Raw genomic sequence first — 19,243 nt, forward strand, 5'->3', positions numbered from 1 at the left:
AAATAATTCACATACAATGTATGAACAAAGGTTTGTGGATATTGACTATAAGATTCATGTTTTTTTTTTTTCCCCCATTTAATTTTTAATTCTCATTTGCTTTTATAATAACCTCCACTCTTCTGGGAAGATGTTCCACTAGATTTTGGAGTGTGCATGTGGACATTTGTGTTCATTCATCTACAAGTGTGAAGTCAGGTACTGATGTAGGTGAGGTGAGGAGGCCTGGGGTGCAGCCAGCATTCACATTCATCCCAAAGGTGTTGAGGTTAGAGTTCTATTGCAGGCCTTTCAAGATCCTCTACTGCAACTCGTAAAGAATATCTTAATGGAGCTGGCATGTGGACAGGGGCTTTGTCATGCCTGAGCAGGTTTCAGTTCCTATTTGAAGTGAACTGCATGCAAAGACATCCCATAATAAGTTTGTGCCTCCAACTTTGTGGTATAAGTTTGGGGAAAAACCACATATATCTAGAAAAGGTGTCCAAATACTTTTGTCCATTAGTGTAATTTCTTCACAATGACATTAGTTTATAGTATCAAGATAATATCAGATTTTATTGTGACTGATATCTTCGATTTGCTATCTGGATCCACAAACGCTCAGTCCTAGTGTTGTGTAGAGGAAAGCTAACTGTCGAGCAATCTGTAAGCAAATAAAGAGCACATGAGATTAAAAATTATTTTTCTGAAATAGATTAGTTAAAAAAACAACAAAAAAAACATTAACATCACATTAGGTTTTGACATGAATCTGTAACCTGTTATAACCGCTCATTCTTGTTTCATCACGAGTGTTTTACTGCTAAACAACTTTACATTAACTAACAAAGCCTTTAACACGTGGCTATGATGACATAAGAGGTAATGAGTTACTGAAAAAAAGAACTCTGCAGCTTTATTGGAACACTGTTCTACAACATCCGACGTGAATTGGCAGCAAGAGTAACGGGCTTGGCACAAGTGTTCACCCTTTGAGAATGATCCATATTCTGCATACTGTACTGTATATAAGAAAGGCCTTCCTTCATATTGCTGTAAAGCATGTAGGTCTGGTTCAAACCAGGTGTCATCTGCAGTCACATATTTAATGTCACATGATCTCAGTATTAATACACTGGTTCCAGGATGACCCAAGAGACTGGTAGAAACATACCTAAACAAAATTAATATTCAGGTTACAACAAATATCCCAACTCTCAGAGAACCATTAAATCTATTATAACATTTTTTATAAATAAAAAGGTCCATGACTGGGTGAAGAAGGACATGGGAAGTGTTATTTTAGTGATTAAGGCTCTGGGTTACTGATCGGAAGGTCGGGGGTTCAAGCCCGGATATCCTCAAGCTGCCACTCTTGGGGCCCGAGCAAGGCCCCTGAACCCTCTGGGCTCCAGGGGCGCTGTAACATGGCTGACTCTCACTCTAATCCCTTGGTTTCTAACATCACTGGGATAGGCTGAGAAAAGAATTACGCAGTGTTGTAAAATATGTGACAAGCATAAAGCACCTTTCTTTCTTTTTCTGTTAAGAGAAGTGATAGGTCAAGCCCCTTTATCACCAAGCGACCACTCTTGCACCCTTACACAAGAGCCCTCTCTTTTTCAAGGGTGCTGGGCTGGCCATGCACTATGACTCCAACACCATAAGATATAGTCATAAAGATAAAGAGAAGAGTTGAAGAGTAGACATAAAGTGGTATGTTTGGTGGAAACTGCTCATCACCCTGAGAAGCATTGAAGCATGGTGGTGGAAGCAACACTTTTCATCAATAGGACGTGGAAAAATGGGTGAAAGCAAAAAACAATCAATCAAAAAAAAAAAAAATTCCTGGAACAACAGCTGCCTTTAAGAAACTTGAGAGTTGTGCACATTCCAATAGTGCGATAACAAGCACATTAGATTCAAAAACAAGGAAGCTGAATATGTTAGAATTGGCCCAGTCAAAGTTCAGACCTGTTTAGTGAAAAGACAAGACATCAAAATTGTTCAATGTAAATTTTTCTCTCAATCTGATAAACCCTAAGCTCTTTTTTTCCCCCCAAAGAAAATACTGATAGAGACATATTGCAGAGGTTGTGTAGCTCTGTTGTGTTGAATACATACAAGTTTGGCTATTACTTAATAAATAATTGATCAAACTTCATCATATTCACTCTATGGACAAAAGAATTAGGACAACTGGGCTTTCCAGCCATTTGTGGTTCATCCCCAAAATGTTACCACAATAGGCACACAATTGTATAAGATATCTTTGGACATGCTCCAACACGACAATGCACCTCTGCACAAACCAAACTCCATGACCATATGGTTTATATGGGTTGCAGTGTAAGAGCTTGAGCAGCCTGCTATGGAGCTCTGACCTCTATTGCAGGCCATGAATGTGAATGCTGACTGCACCCCAGGCTTCCTCACCTCACCTATATCAGTACCTGACTTTACTAAAACCCTTAATGCTGAATGAACACAAATCTCCACAAGCATACTCCAAAATGTAGCAAAACATCATCCCAGAAGAGTGAAGGTTATTATAACAGCATATGAAGACTAAATGTGAAATGGGATGTTCAGAAAGCACATAGTCAGGTGTCCACAAACATTTGTCCATATAGTGTAGTTTATTTAAAGAAAGATGACTGTATGCAGGTAAAAGTGGTTAAAGAAACACCGGTTTATAGCTGATTTCAGGTATTTCAGGTCAAATGATTAAAAATAAGGCAAATACAACCCTCAAATCTATAATCTGCAGAAGAAATGGAAATGAAAGAATAACTGATCTGGCATTGGGAAGAGAAGAAATGAGTGAATACTGCACCTCACACATGGACTGGTCATAATCCTCTGGACCAAAGTGATCTCCACCTGGCTGAAGATCCAGAATGACAGCCGGGACATGTCCTGAGCGTGAACAGTTTGAAAATGTATGATGTCACATAGAGATAAATTGTATAATGACAAGCCTATACCACCTGATCTGCAATATTATATACATCAAATGCCATTAATGTAACTTTGTGATTAAACTGCCAAGATTGCAGTTCATCAAAGAGCAGCCACAATGTTGTAAAGGTTAAGACAGTAACTAAATGCACAAGTATGAGCAGTAGAGTAAAGTACAGTAGCCTCTTTATCTTTAGCTCACAGGCACATAGTGTCTCACCTGGGCATCAGGCCCACTGCATGAGCTTAACATCACCACATGCCCAACTCTTTAAAGGTAACACAAGAAGGGTCAAGTATGCACATTTGCATATGAATAGACACTAAAAACCAACACAATTTGGTCCTTGTTAAAGTCGTTCTGATCTTATTACTTGCCCATTTTTCCAGCTTCCATCACATTCAATTCAAGAACTAGCTGGTCATTTGCGGCCTAATATATCCCACCCCATAACCAATATTCAAGAAAAAGGTGGCAAATAATTGTCCATGAGAGCATCTTGGACAGCAGTAGTGGCAGGTTTATGCTGAAAAGCTCTCTATTGAATACATTATGCTTTTAAGTCATTCACAGGTTGTTTGTAAGGTAAATGTTCTACCTAATCTAAGCCTAACAATAACTTGCTAATACAAATATGCTCTTATCAATTAATAAAAAAAATTGAGTGTTTATTGAAATGTATAAAGAAAGTTTCTATTTTAATTTTAATACACTCCTCACATTTCAGCAACTATTTAATTATATCTTCTACAGTGACAATACTATAGAAATGAAACCTGGACATATTTTAGAGTAGTCAATGTGCATATTGTGTATCAGTACAGATTTACTGTCCTCTAAAAAAATAACAGCCATTACTCTCAAAATACTGACAACAAAAGTGAGTACACCCTAAGTGATAACAGCTGTACATTGTGTAACCACACAAAGCCACATGTCCTATTCATAATGTTCATGTTTTTGTCTGCTTGACACGACTATACATATTTGTGTATTAGAGCAGTTCAAATTTGGTGCTTTGAGTTCAATTCTCTCATACTGACCACTGGATGTTCAACATGCCACCTCATGGCAAAGAAACTCTCTGAGGATTTGAGAATTAGAATTGTTTTCGCCACATTTGTAATAAAATAAAAAGATCTGCTGATGATTAGCTTAATTTTACAGTGGAAATGTGGGTTGTTTTTTTTTTTTTATAAACAAAAATATTAATTTAAATGTAATAAATCCATTAACATAATTCTATAATAAAGCAAGTGTAAAGTTGAACTACCAGCACTTTTTGGACTGACATAAGCTTCCAAAAACGTAAAATTCAACATTCAACATTTACATTACATAAATACATTATACATGACAGGGACAGAGCTCTCGTGTACGTGGGTGTCCATCCCAAAGTACATCAAATGCTTAGAATTTTTCTTTGCCATGAATTAAGTGATCTATCTATGCTTTACAATCATGTTCTGTCCACTGGACCAAAAACCCCCAGCATAAAAGAGAGCACCAGGGAGAGCACTTCTTCCCACCTAGCTTATCTGGCAGTGCGCTCTGAACGCTGAAAGACCATTGAACAACTCGCATGTTGTCATTTTATATCTGACTCTGAAGTACGGCGACGTTTAAACATCACAGTTTAATCCTTAAAACTCCTTCATCTGCTGTCTGTTATCAGGAGCGTCACTGTGGGTGACTTCGCCTATCAGGCCGCCTCTCTTTGGTCTATTTTTCACAAGCCTCCTCCTGACCTTGGCCCGGCCCGGTGTATTGTTCCTGATCTGATATGCTATCTCTCAAACATGCTAATCGCTCCAGCTGCTGGCGTGTGTGATCAGCATTTTATCTCCTGAAGAAGGGTAGCAAGAGATTAGAGGGAGACTTTCTTTTAGCATTCATCCGTGCATGTGTGTGTGTGTGTGGTCACATGTTAATTAACCAGACACCGAGAAGGAAAGGGATTTGCACTCGGCGGGACTGGGATGTGCTGACACTGTATCTCGCACAGAATGCTTACACACAAGGTGACCTCTGTGTGATGGAACAGGTTTCCAACAAATCGCCTGTTTTCAGATGTGAGACTTTCTCTCCTGAAGAGACAGCAACCGAGCTTGGGCTAATCCAACTGAGCGATAGAAGAACTGGCAACCACCTCTTTAGTTACATCATACTCCACTCTGTCTACTCTTCCTTTCGGTGTCCATTCAGCCATTTAGACGCAGTATATCTTTACTCTTGAAAGCTCTTTATACATGCTGGAAAAATATCTTCAAGCATTCAAGTCACATCATGTGCATGGTCTTTAAAGGAAGCTGGACATTCCAGCTCATGGCAAGTAGTAGGCAAATGTGCTTGTGACCTTGGAGATTTGCCATGAATCTGACAAACATGATATGTATTCAAACGATAAAAAAGCTACTAAAAGCTACATTTGAGCTATTGCTCGCTGTTTTGAAATTATAATACAAAGAGAGCCTCTCAGTGTTCTCTCCAAAAGCACAGAACACACCGAACACCCAAATGCTAGTGCGAGATGGGAGCAGTGACAGCCACGGAGATTGACAAGATATTTTATTGACAACTGCCGAAACGTAACGCTGCTTTTAGTCGTTAACTCATAATTCCTGACCTCTGGCCAAGAAAAAAATACATGTACTTAGTACGTTCTTCACAGCTCTCAAGATTCAAAGCTGTACGCCATATATACAGTACATACCGTTCAGGATTATCCATATTATAATAATTATATATATAATATAATATGATCCATAATGTATTCTAACCACCTGCTTAATATTGTGTTGGTCCCCCTTTTGCTAACAGTTCGACTTACGATTTTTCGATTTCACGATGACTTTAAAAATATTTGTTATAATTTTGTTGAACGGTTTCACAGCCTATGCTCTGCCCTTCACTCACGAACCGGCTCTAGTCCATTCGCTCACTGCTACATACACATATTCTGTATAGTTTACACAGTATAGTACTGTAAAAAAAAAAAAAAAAAAAAAAAAAAACTTACCTTACATACTACAGTACTTCTATGTTTGTAAAATCACTGACCTGGCATTTATTATAGCCATTTAGCTACTAATTTATATGAATTTATTTCAATGAAAATCTATTAGCTGACTTCACGTCATGCTAACATTTTCTGGCTCTAATGAAGAGAATAATAATTCGAACCATATATAGCACCAGCATTTCCAAAGATGTTGACTAACCTTTAACACTGAGTTTGCTAATATGGGTCTGGATGGCCCTCTTGAGTTTTTCCACATACTTTAACACACCTGCCAAAGGCACCCGGTTGTCCTCTGAGTATGCAGTGATCAGCATGGATGGATAAAACTGGAGCACATAAAAAAATAGAACTGTAAGCCATAATGAATCATTTAGAGTGGCACTGGTAAACTTAGAATTACCTGTGGAGTAATATTATGACAGGGACAATAAGAGGCAATGTTGTCCCAGTCTGATGTATATGCAAGAGGATCACCCCACTCTCCTCTTTCCTCTACTGTTAATGGGAGGGACGAGTCCTTCATGGTGTCAAGAACATCTAAAAAAGGTGCCTGGATAGGGGGAAAAAACAGTCCAGGTGATTCTTATATATTGATGTCACAGGGGAGAGGGATGCTCAAAAAAGCATTTTCCTGAATTCACCATATACTATATATATATATATATATATATATATATATATATATATATATATATATATATATATATATATATATATATATATATATCTTTGTACAATATTAAAATCAATCCAGTTAGAAAACAATGTCATGAGAAGTACAGCATGCTTCCGATATTAAAAAAGCATGAGACTGCTGTCTTTTCAGGTTCCTTATTTTGTCATTATCTGATAGCATCATTATTTATGGAAAATCTCATCATTCTGTATTCTCTACAGAACCTCCAATGAGTGTGAAACTTGACCCAAAGTCCATACATGTTCTGCACAGGAGCAGAAATCCATACAAAAACTCGGAGAAGAAATGCTGCAAAGATTTTTTTATCATACGTGTGATTTAAGCTAGATATTGCCTGTATTACAGCTTCACGGAGGAGGATTCACCTGCAGGAGGACGGCTCTGAGAAGGTGAGGATGCCAGTTGGACAGTGCGCCAGCTAAAACAGCTCCGGCACTACGTGCAGTGAGGGCAGTGAGGGCAGGCTGGGACACTCCTGACTGGAAAAGAGTCTGAATACAAGCAGTGAGATCCTCCACCCCATTCTTCTTCTGCTGCAAACACCCTGCTCGGTGCCATCCCAGACCACACTCACCGCCACCCCTGTTCAATTACACCCCCCGTGCACGACAAAGCATACATTATTTAAATATTAAAATATATTATTAACACTACACAATTGCACAGGACTGAAACATGAGTGAAGTAATCATTTTCTACCTGACATGGCAGTAGGCCAGTGCCCAGTTGTCCTCCAGGAGCAGTCTTTTCTCAGGACTGAAGGCCATGTTGAGGTCTACGCCGTATGCACCATACACATGAAGTAAGAGTGGAACATCACTCAAATCAGCCAATGGTTTAGTGTGAAAAAGTGTCAAGGGCACTGCAGTCCCATCCTGAAACATAAATTCACATTTACTTACATTATTTTGACAAAATGATCAATATCAATCACATCCATAACTGCTTTTTGACACCATATGCCAGATTTAGTACTCGATTACCATTATATTGACTCCACTCATCTGAGAAGAATTTCTACTAGATTTTAAAGCTTTGGGGATTTGTGCTCATTTAACCACAAGAGCATAAGTGAGATCAGGACAAGAAGACCTGGTCAGGAATCTTTACTTCTTACATTTAAATACCGTAATTTCCGGACTATTAAGCGCACCCAAATATAAGCCGCACCCACTGATTTTGAAAAAGATTTGTATTTTGAACATAAATACGCCTCACCTGTCTATAAGCCGCAGGTGTCTACATTGAAACTAATGAACTTTACACAGGCTTTAACGAAAGACAGTGTCTGTTACACGGCTTGTATCTAAACAGTAGCCTACCAAGATGGTCATTGTTCACTGTCTTCCTCCTTCCTTTCACAAAGATTTCTCTCTGAAATGTTTCTTTTGGTATCGTCGTGCGTTTAAAAATCACCATCGGTGAAGCTTTTCTCCCGATGCCGTGCAGCTCAGAACACAGGTGAAGTGTGTTTTTTCATGCCCGGTTGTTTTCAGCGTGATGAATGATTCACATTTCCTGTTGACAGTCCGAGTGAGCAGCAGGTCAAACCTCAGAGGAACCTCATCCATATTTATGATGTGGTGCGGCCCGATTCAGTGGGAGCGCATCTGATTTAATATAAAGAATTTCACTGGTTCACCTGAACCTGTTCGGCAATTTCATCGGTCTAATGTTATGGGGTTCAGTTTTTTGGCTTGAAGTTTGTGAAACTGGGAAAAACCCATAAAAATCCATAAATTAGCTGCTTCGTTGTTTAAGCCGCGGGGTTCAAAGCGTGAGAAAAAAGTAGCGTCTTATAGTCCGGAAAATACGGTACATACATTTGCAACTTACATTCTTTCACTCATTCATACAATGGAGCAGTTAACGGTCTTGCTCAGAGGCCCAGGTGTAGCAGCTTGGTGTGGCTGAGATTGGAACTAATGACCTTTGGATTTAAAGTCCAATGCCTTAACTACTACCACCTACCACTTCTGAGTCTCTTATTTCCAGTAAAGGCAAATCTTAGGGTTACAGGAAAAAGATACTTTAACTATAGGTATTAAACATTGAATGTCTTTATTGACCCTTGTGAGCTGGGAAATAGTTAGAATTGTAAATCTTTCTAACCAATGTTTAACTTCGGTCGTAAGCAATAAACCCTGGCTGAATGTGAGTCTCCAGGATTTAACTTTGTCACACTTTAGTACAGAAGGATAGTTAAAAAAAGACCTGGCTGATGGCCTGCAGGCGGGTGGTGTGACACTCAGAGAGGGCGGCATGTTGAAGCAGTCCCTCGTACGAGAGGGGTCGCTCATCCGTAGGAGAGAAGCAACAGCTGACAGGGGGATGAACCGGGGAGGACAAGAGGAAGTGGCATGAATTTCTCTTCAATGGGTCAGAGCGTTCTGTCTCGACAGCACATGCCCAGGACGGCAGCTATGTTAATCACAAACATTATCACACAAAATAAACAAAGTTCATCACACGAGATATGGCGAGAACATTTAGAACATTACAATGCAGAAACTTACAAACAATTTTTTTTTTTAATTGGGCTATTTATTTCAAATTGAGTTCAGAGAGCTAGTGAGTTTAAATGTCTTCTATGGAAGTGATAAATTAAAGGACACATAATGACATTTATAAATATTTATTAAACAGGCTTCAAATAAAACATATTCTACCCAATGCCAGCATTATATTGAGCACAACTTTTGAATACTATGCTCACATGGTGAATGGTCACATCATTAGGAGATTTTAATGGAAAGGTCTGTACTTGGAGTCGACCCTGAGGCCCCCTCAATGTGAACACACAGTAGTCTGGTAACATCTCCATTTCTTTAATGACTGCTCCAGCTCCAGGGCTGAACACAGGCTCCCAATAGGACATGGCTGGAGAGGAGAGAGGGGTCCTTAGCAGCTTGAGATTAAAATACAAACAAAGAATAGTAATCATACACAATATGCACACATGAAAAGCAAGCCTGAGGCTTGTTTAAATTACAACACAACTTATTCTGAAAACTCAAAAAAGCAACAGAAGACATTAAACTTTAAACATAGTGTCATTTAAATTTTAAAATAGGAATAAAAAAAGTAAAAACAAATTAAAATAACAAGCAAATATCGCACCTGGGTATACTGCACCTATTTATGTATATTAAATGTATATGTAATGTATATGTTGGTACTTTATCAGCCAATTTATTGTGTCCCATTGCTTTCTTCATCAAACCGGTGATATTTTTGTTCTTTTACTATTAGTTTACAACTTTCTATGACATTATATTAATGATCATTTGCTCATTTTAACCTTGATTGGTATAGTATCCGTTTTCTAAAACAAAAACTAAAAAAACCCACAGGGTCACAATATCTCACCTTTGCTCAAAATGTTTCTCAGGAACAATGTGTGTTGCAAATTTAAATATACATTTACGGCATTTGGCAGACACGCTTATCCAGAGGGACTTACAGTTATCTTATTCATACAACTGTACAGCTATGGGGTTAAGGGCCTTGCTCAGGGGCCCAGAAGTGGCAGCTTGGTGTGGCTGTGATTTGAACTTAACTAGCACCTCCCCAAATAAGTGTTTAAAACTGTTGCTGTCAATTCTAATGTTTAGAACATGACTACTTCAATGTAGAGAAATGGTATGCGACAAGGAAGACGCTCACCTCATACTCATGGCCTGGGCCAGTGTTGGTGAGGACGTACAGCTGGTTATCGGAGTGCTCTACGTGATACAGCAAACCGGGCTGCCTAGACTGTATTAGTTTAGGGGGTGAGAGCGGGGACTTGCTGTCGATCATCCAGACCTCAGAGCTGCTCTTACTGCTGCAGTTTACAGTAATAAGCCTCTGGTCTCTTGACTGAATGATCTCCACGAAGAACCTGCAGAGCAGATCATTATTCCTATGTGAAAAGTTCACCTTTATATTGCATCTCAATTAAAACGGTTCTCTGTATCCATAGTGTAATTGCAGTGGTTGCTTCCAATTATTTTGGTCTCTGGATCTCAACCAAAGATTTGTTTCTGTGCGTCAGAGATTCGGTCAGATACTGTACACCGTTCAGTTGGTAGGTGTTTGTTTTGGTGGAAACTGTTTCTTGTGTTTGGTGTAAAATGTAAAACAGTTTTTTTTTATGTTTACAAGTTAGAGATGGATCCTTACCAAAGGAAGTAATTTTTATTGGTCTCATTTACATAGACATGTGCATCATCAAAAAGTATACTTAGGTTTTCTAGGGAAATTGTGTAATATTTTTCTTGTTTAACTGGATGTAATAAAAATGCCCAGAGTGCAGAGTCAGCCATGATACAGCACCCCTGGAGCACAGAGGGTTAAGAGCCTTGCTCAAGGGCCCAAAAGTGGCAGCTTAACCACTGAGCTCCCACTCTCCCTAACTTGAGCCTGAATGGAGAGCACACAAGTTTGGGTGGTTCACAAAATTGATATAAACCACGAAATGGGGCATATAAAAAAGCGCACCAAAACAATTTGGGGTTTGGAGTGAAGGAAGTCCCATGTGGGGAAACACTGCTTAAAAAGTTGGTTGTAGTATAATCATTTCTATGTGTGTGGAGGTGTTTTTTTTAATCAGCAGGAATATTTAAAGCTGATTTCAGTGGATAAACATGAACATATGCACGCAGACCTTAAAATTGTTTGCACAAAATGCACATAGCCTGTCAATACATATAGCATTTCCTGTTTTTATAAATAGGTATTGTATTATTAGCTCTTTTTTACTGCAACTTCTGTACCTCAGCTCAATGTTGCACATAAATGCACAGATTTCACATACAACTGCACAAATGACACATATAACTGCACAAATTTATACTTTAGGCTACATACAATTTATATCATTTTTTTTTCTATTTTTTCTTTTTATATAAATTTTGTTTAATGTCACCGGACAGTCTTAAAAGATATTTCTGCTGTACTGTAGCAACAACTTAGATATTGCAAATTATGTTTCTAGAATGTAACACAATATATTATGGTAAGTAATTCTGCACTGTGCATCATATTACTTATATACGATATCAGCCTCTTACTGTAAATAGTATGTGCTTTAGATCCATTACATTTGCTGAGGTTTCTAAAATCAGTAGAAGTGAATAGGGGGTAATTATTGATTTCTGAGAGGAATAGTAAAGCTGACTGCACTGCTGAAGCTGCTGATGTAGGCTGTATTCGGAAAAATGCAATAGCAAGGGGTGAACAACATAAAAATCGTATACAAAGTATGTTATGACAACGTGAAATACTGCTATACTATGCTATTATACTTATTGTATCTTAGCAAAAACAGAAGACGATGCTATGCACAGGTATTTGTAAAGCAGCACAGGACATGAACAAAGCTGCCAGCCCAGCTCAGAAACACACTCTTACTCTGGATCTTTCTCTTCATAAACCAGTGTACTTTTGGCTCCAGTGGCTGTAAGGTGTAGTCGATAAACATGTCTGCACTGGAGACCTTCTTGAGTGGTGTAGTACAATACGTCATCAGTGGCCCACTCTGTAAGAGACCAAACAGTTGTAAATACACGCTCATACAAAAGCAAAGGGATGAAAATATATCATTTTAAAAAGATACTTAAACTATTATCATTACAAATTATATATATATATATATATATATATATATATATATATATATATATATATATATATATATAAATAAACACACACACACACACACAGTATATAGGGGTGTAACGGTACACAAAATTCAAGTGTGTACCGAACCCAAAGCCCCGCACATTTCAGCAACCATTTGAGTAAATCTTCTCAAGGTCTCAAGGGACAATACTATAGAAATGAAGTTTGGATATATTTTAGAGTAGTCAATGTGCAGCTTGTATAGCAGTACAGATTTGGTGAATACACCCTAAGTGATAACAGCTGTATGTCACTTAACCATGCAAAGCCACATGTCCTATTCATCATGTACATGTTTTTGTCTGCTTGACAGGACCATACCACTTTGTGTATCTAGTATTAAAGAAGTTAAAATTTGCTGCTTTGACTACAATTCTCTCATACTGACCACTGGATGTTCAACATGGCACCTCATGGCAAAGAAACCCTGAGGATTGGTACTGGGCAGCTGCAGTTGCAATGTTGTTTACACAAAATATTGACTTGCACCCAAATATGAAGTGTATTTTACTTTAATACTCATGTGGTCTGCCCTCACAAGTAGACTGTTCAGAATTACACATCTGTAAACATCAATAAAACAAAAGCTGTTCTCTGATATTCATCTATTGCACTTTAAAGCCAGTTCACTGAAGACATTTGTGTACTGACTTTTGGAGGTTTGCATGTTGTGAATGACATACTCTTCAATTCTTCTCGTAAAGTATCCCTGCTGTGTTGTGAATTAAGAAAACACATGTACAGTGCAGACGATCAGGATTACAAAACACGTCTAGGATTCTGCAAAGCTGTAAATGTCTCTTGTTCTTACCAAAGCTGAACACGTTCTCAAGGATAAGCACAGGCTCCTGGGGAACTGTATAGGGTTCTAATCGAACTAACACGCATCTCGCCACCTCGCTGTGGCTGCTCTTCAGTGTAGCTGCCAGCATGGATTCAGAAGGAGAGAGTCTGACCCTTTGAACAAATCCGTCCACATCACGTCCCAAATGAGTACCGAGCACTGGCACAGCATGTGTCTCATCTGAGGAAAAACATACACACAATTCTGACCTTAAGTGGAAATTAACATTTTTTTTTGTAATGAAACAGGATGGGAGCCTGTGATTCACAAAGGTTTAAAAAAGCCGCCATAAAGTTTGATGAAGTACATGAAGCAAGATGAATAAAAGGATTACCTTTAGTCGAACACCCAGATCATTTGGATTGATGCACCAGTTTATAAGGCAGTGATTGGAATATATATTCAATTGTTTATACTTGATTTTAAATAGATTAGTATAGACTAGTGTCAGACCACTGGTATGGGAAATTCTTATACTTCTTTCGGCTTTTCCCATTAGGGGTCGCCACAGCGGATCATCTGTCTCCATACTCCCCTGTCCTCTACATCTGCCTCTTTAACACCAACTACCGGCATGTCTTCCCTCACCACATCCATAAACCTCCTCCTTGGCCTTCCTCTTTTCCTCCTTCCTGGTGGCTCCATCCTCAGCATTCTCCTACCAATATACCTCATGTCTCTCCTCTGCACATGTCCAAACCATCTCAATCTCACCTCCCTCACCTTGTCTCCAAAACGTCCTTTATGTCCCTGGTGTGTTTTTTCTTTTTTCTTTTTACAATTACTTCAAATTGGACTTTCCCTTGTATGCAAATTAATACAGGTTTATCCTAAATTATGAACGAGGATGACCACAAGTCTCAGACAACAAAATAGGAACTGTATAAAAAAGCTATCTAAAAGTTCAAGAACATATATGAAGGAAGATGGATGAAGGAATTGGAATGAAACCAAGGCACTATAAGAATAGTAGATTAAAGAACAGTAGTTTACATTTTAAATAAATAAGTATAGACAAATGACGGACGACTGGTGTGTAAAAAAATGTCTATTTGAACTTTCCCTTGTCATCATCATTTGCAAATGAACTGAGGTTAATCCCAGATTCTGAATGAGGATATCAATTACAGACCACAAAATTCAAACTATATATATATGTAATATGTATATTGTCTGGTGTAACAACCAGACAATTTGGATCGATGCACCATTTTACAGGGCAGCGAATGGAATGAACCAAGGCAACAATCATATGTATGTTGTATGTTCTGAATTTGAAATAAATTATTGACAAATGACACAGCACTGGCATGCGAAAAAACTTTTTATTTTAAGATTATGTGAAAATAGGCTAGTAAAGGTGATTACTTACATTTTTTATTTCTCTTGTCATCATTACTTACTAATGAATGGAGGTTTATCCCAGATTCTAAATGAGGCACATGTCAATCACACACTACAAATCCAGGGTATTATAATCATATTACATCGTAACAAATACTGCAATATCTTCCGATACCAAATGGTTTCCTAAGCATCAACACCACAGATCATGTGGAAGATTCTGATTTTACCTCCTTAATGTTTACCTTCTTCACGTGCTGCTCTGTACACCACATGCTCCTCCACAAAATACACATGATGGAGTCCCTGGAACTTGAGAATTAAGATTAAGTGCCACTTAATGGGAGTGAAATTAAGTGACAAAATCCCATGATGTTTTTATTCACTAAAAAATTGATTCACTCACTACAGTGCTGTCCGGCACATCAGCAAACTGCTCGTACACTGAACGCAGCTTTTTCTCAAAGTGCCTCTGTAGCCTCTTCAGGTTCCTCAGATCAGCCTTTACAGCTTCCTAGACAGGAAAAAAATCGCAGCCAGATGCATGGATTTTTTTTGTAATAATAATGAAACAAAATGAGGGGCGTGTCGCATTATTTCTTACCCCAGAGTAAACGCGTGCTGTCATTCGGACGCATTGTCTCTTGCAGAAGGACACGTTTATTTTGCGTGTTACTGCACGCAAAAACATATAACCAATACTGGTAAACGATCTCATTTTACTAAGCAGTCTTACACTTCAGGAGATTTCACACAGCCTTTGTGATCTGCTGTCAGAGTCCAATCTCTGTGTGTGCGTGTGTATGTTTATGTGTCAGATCTTGAATTCACTATATGACATGTGCTTCTTGAAAACTCAAATGCAGCGTCCGGGGACATTTTGAACAGACCCGAGTAATCAATATCGAGTCTGTGAGATTATCTGCGAGAAGGGGCCATCAGCGCTCGATGAGTTCGGTAATCGATTGTATTTGCTGCACAGCCAGACGGACTAAAAGTATGCGGAAGTAGTAGTGTTCATGAGCTGGCTACAGGGCGCCTTGGTAACCGGCAAATTGTGACAGTTAATTTAGAAGTCGTTCGGTCTGTTTTTAGACAATCGAAGCAGTTGTAAGCGATCATATTTGCGTAGTCGAGTAGTGAACGCTGTACAGACGTCATATCCATCGGTTATTCAAGTGAGAAATGGAGTCAAACCCAACAGGTAGCCCGGGAATGAACAAATTCAAAGATGCTCGGTCGCCGGAAACGCACGTAAACAAGCGCCAGGCTCCGGATTCACACTGTGGCACAGATGCAGCTCGCGCCAGGTGGACCATCCTCAGACAGGTGATCTACTTTATTATCTAAAGAATATAAAAACTATATTTGATCAACAATACACTGTGCATACACTGTGCATCTTTATGGAATCAATATACTGTATACTGCATTCAGTGCTTTTTGATTGTTCATGTATAAGTCTTGGTCTATCTATTGAATATCAATCCATCTTTCCTTTTTTTTTCCCAGGTATTGAGACAGAAGCAACTCGACAATGTCAATGTTCAGTCAGTGTCCGTTCGCCGGTTCTCCTCCTTCAACCTGTTCTCCAGGGCTGAGGTTCCTTCTCTTGAGAGCGATGGTCCATCTGATGGGAGGTGGATTGAGTACAGAAGTGCCTGTTTTCCCCAATACAGTGCCTTAATCAGGTTAGTGTTTCATGGCTGGACATTCCACCGTAGACCACTTCTACGGAATCCTTTACAATCTCACATTTATACACTCTGTGTATTGTTCAGAGACAGCCAAGGGCCAATCAAGATGGAGGAGGTGCTCAACAGCTTCGACAACACCGGGAATGTCTGTGAGTAACCATCTCAATAGCTGTATAAAATCTTTGTATGTGCAGGGGAAAGTGGTAGTTCAATGGCTCTGGGTTACTGATCAGAAAGTTTGGGGTTTGAGTCAAGCTGCCACTTTTGGGCCCTTGAGCAAGGCCCTTAACCCTCTGTGCTTCAGGGTGCTGTATCATGGCTGACCATATTCCCTGGCCCCAGCTTCTGAACATCACTGAGATATGCGAAGAAAGAATTTCACTGTGCTGTAACGTATTTTAAATAAGTAAATACATGTAATATTATGAAGCCATTTCTAGAATCGTGAGCAGGAAAATTTTTGTTTCACATATGTAGAATTGCTCTGTCACCTACTAAACAGACCACCTAAACAAACAACTTCTACTGTAGACTGTTATTATCATATATTTACAAAAAGAGACATTTAAATAAAAAAAGGTTAGAATAAAAATAGAGTAATAGAAATGAAGATTTGATATTTAGAAGCAATTGTGACATCGAAAGATAAATCATTACCAAAATGTATACATGTATATATCTATACAGAAATTTATACAGAATGATGTAAACATTGTACTCTGGTACAGCGATGCATTGTGCTGCATTAAAATGTTAATAGTTTATGGTTTTTTTTGATTAGTTAACAAGCAAATGGTGGTTTTGAGTTCTCCTTCAAACTGCAGATCTCCAAGGAGCCACTGGCAGGCACAATTGTGCAATTAGAGACATCTAAATGACTCCGTCAGCGAGGTGGGAATAAGAGCAGAATGCGATGCTGGCTTTAGCAAAACCGTCAATTAGACGTTAAGTCAAGCAGGATATTTGAACCATCTGTGGCATCCATATTACTAAGGATATGTGCAGAATCTCTGTGTAGTCTTATTACCAGCGTTATAATGCTTAACACATTGGATTTGAATGAGCAACTTTTTTGTTGTTTTTTATATCCAAATATAATCGTTTAATTTCAGCTTTAGTCTCATAAGTGTAGACGTATTGTAAGTTTTGGGGAAAATTTAAATGCTCCTTAAATAAGTTGGATTTAAAGCATTATCATACACAACTACCGTTGGTTTTTATGTTATTCTTGGAAATTCAAAGGGTTGATGAGACAGGCTTAGTCCTCTCTTTTTGGCTCTGACTTTCTATTAGTTTCTCTCTTCTCAATTTATATATTTTTTTGCTTTACACATATATGACTGAACATATGATACGTTTTGTTAAAAGAAAGATGCTCCTGTTTTGTTAGTTCTTTGAATCCCATTTGCTGTCTTTTAAACAGTCTTGTTCTCCTGATGGATTAATAAGCACTGGCAGCATCACCCCTCTTTTTTAGCCCTCTGCCTCTCTGTGAGTCAGGGTCACCCCTATTTCTTTCAACGGTCCTCTCAGCCACTCCTAATTGATCTCACGCCTTGGTAGGTCCAAACATCTCCCCCGTGTTCTTCTTGGCTCAGCTGGTCTCATGTATTGTCAGCAAAGAAGGGGGATGAACATCTATTGCCTATCCTTCATCCCAAATTCCTGCCTAAAGACATGACTAACCTCTGAAGCCTCAGTCTCCTGTGACGGACTGGATGTTGGATATGCTGTACAAATATATGTGTGATCAGGATTGGGAGGTGCTGTTGCTTTACGTGTTCTTGTTTACAGAAGGGTTCTGGGGGGTGCGCAATAGGTCTTTATCAGGACATGGACCTATGGGGAAGCTCTTGAGGTCTGAGCTTTTTTCTTAGATGTATGGATGTACCATAGATGGCAAATTTGGCACCTCCTTAATTTCTTGTGTTTGATAAAATCAGGCCAATACATAATCTGTATGTATTATGAAGCACAAAAAAGTGTAGCCTGTGCTGTGTTTGCTGTGCTTGAATACTTTTCTAATTACTCTGATTACTCTGACTGCCCCAACCTCAGTGTCTGTCTGGGTCATGGCAGGGGGTCAGAGCATGCTGTGTTTGAGGCCCTTCTTTTCGAGGTTTTAACGGGACTCTCCAGTGAAGTGTTCTGAAGCAGGTCACATGACCAGAAGTTGCATAGTGGGCTATGTGGGCTATATCTTGTGCGAGGTACTGAACAGCACGAACAGTAGTAAAAAGCTAAAGTGCAAATTTTGTTGGGTGACAATATCATCATGATAATGTATTCACTACCATCTTTTACTCTCAATCCTTAATTATAAGCTTATAATTATATTTTTATATATTATATTATATTCTCTAAAACTAATATCATTATTGACAGATGTGTGATTACTATACATGGTTGATTGGGGGGGAAAAAAGTACATCACTCATTTAAATACCAATGCTATATTCCGTATCATTATTTATTGGAATTAGTTTTTTCAGGAGAACCGGAGAATATATGCCATATTGTAAGCACTACACCCACATCTTCTCACGCAACAAGCTTCCTGTTTCCTTTCCAGTGCATTTAGAACATGCGTGCTTAAACATGGTTGACATTGATCGATTTCCGGGTCAAAGGCTGAAGGACATAAGTTGGAGGAGACAAGGAGGCATCAATTAGAGCAAGCCGTCTCTTCAAACGTGTCGAAGGTCCACCTTCCCCCCTTCATAAGCCACTCCAGGGCCATCACTGCGAGATAGAGATATGGATCTGTTCATGTTCGTGCTCTGCAGATTGTATCACCTTCACTTCAGCATCAGTTCATACAAACGTCACACTCCAGAGATGCTAATTTTTATTCCAGGAACCAGGAATCTAGGTGGTTTCGAACATGGCTATTTAATTTAATTAAAATATTCTATACCCAACTGATTTGGTGAAATACTGTGTAGCTTCACATGCTCAAAAAAGCTGCAAAGCGCTTTTGAGGTAAATAATTGGTCCTTAAAGACCACTGTTGTACCACTGAGAATAAATT

General features: G+C 38.8%; 2 protein-coding genes across 5 annotated transcripts in view; one reads left to right on the plus strand and one right to left on the minus strand.

Annotated features, from left to right (window-relative positions):
- Positions 1-539: 539 nt before the first annotated feature.
- Positions 540-15,375, minus strand: prepl (prolyl endopeptidase like). Of its 4 annotated transcripts, XM_046864967.1 has the most exons (14): positions 15,120-15,375; positions 14,922-15,029; positions 14,761-14,827; positions 13,139-13,351; positions 12,058-12,184; positions 10,330-10,546; positions 9,380-9,571; positions 8,878-9,084; positions 7,363-7,538; positions 7,029-7,245; positions 6,367-6,516; positions 6,166-6,292; positions 2,819-2,901; positions 540-646 (listed from the first exon to the last, which is right to left on the minus strand). In XM_046864967.1, the coding sequence occupies exons 1-14, from the start codon at positions 15,231-15,233 to the stop codon at positions 584-586; spliced, it is 2,061 nt and encodes a 686-aa protein (XP_046720923.1). In that variant the 5' UTR covers positions 15,234-15,375; the 3' UTR covers positions 540-583. The 4 variants fall into 4 exon arrangements, with proteins under 4 accessions (XP_046720923.1, XP_046720914.1, XP_046720906.1 ...); XM_046864958.1 differs by lacking the exon at positions 540-646 and having other exon boundaries at positions 2,511-2,901; positions 14,761-14,821; XM_046864950.1 differs by lacking the exon at positions 540-646 and having other exon boundaries at positions 2,511-2,901.
- A 154-nt stretch (positions 15,376-15,529) lies between these two features.
- The window catches only part of camkmt (calmodulin-lysine N-methyltransferase), a 101,286-nt gene continuing 97,572 nt past the window's right edge, over positions 15,530-19,243 (plus strand). Inside the window, exons 1-3 of the mRNA XM_046864988.1 lie at positions 15,530-15,844; positions 16,028-16,206; positions 16,297-16,361. Of these exons, the coding sequence (XP_046720944.1) occupies positions 15,701-15,844; positions 16,028-16,206; positions 16,297-16,361 (388 nt within the window). The 5' untranslated portion in view covers positions 15,530-15,700. The remainder of the gene's footprint in view (positions 15,845-16,027; positions 16,207-16,296; positions 16,362-19,243) is intronic.

The sequence above is a fragment of the Silurus meridionalis genome, chromosome 2 (assembly GCF_014805685.1).
Source record: "Silurus meridionalis isolate SWU-2019-XX chromosome 2, ASM1480568v1, whole genome shotgun sequence".
Taxonomy (NCBI): domain Eukaryota; kingdom Metazoa; phylum Chordata; class Actinopteri; order Siluriformes; family Siluridae; genus Silurus; species Silurus meridionalis.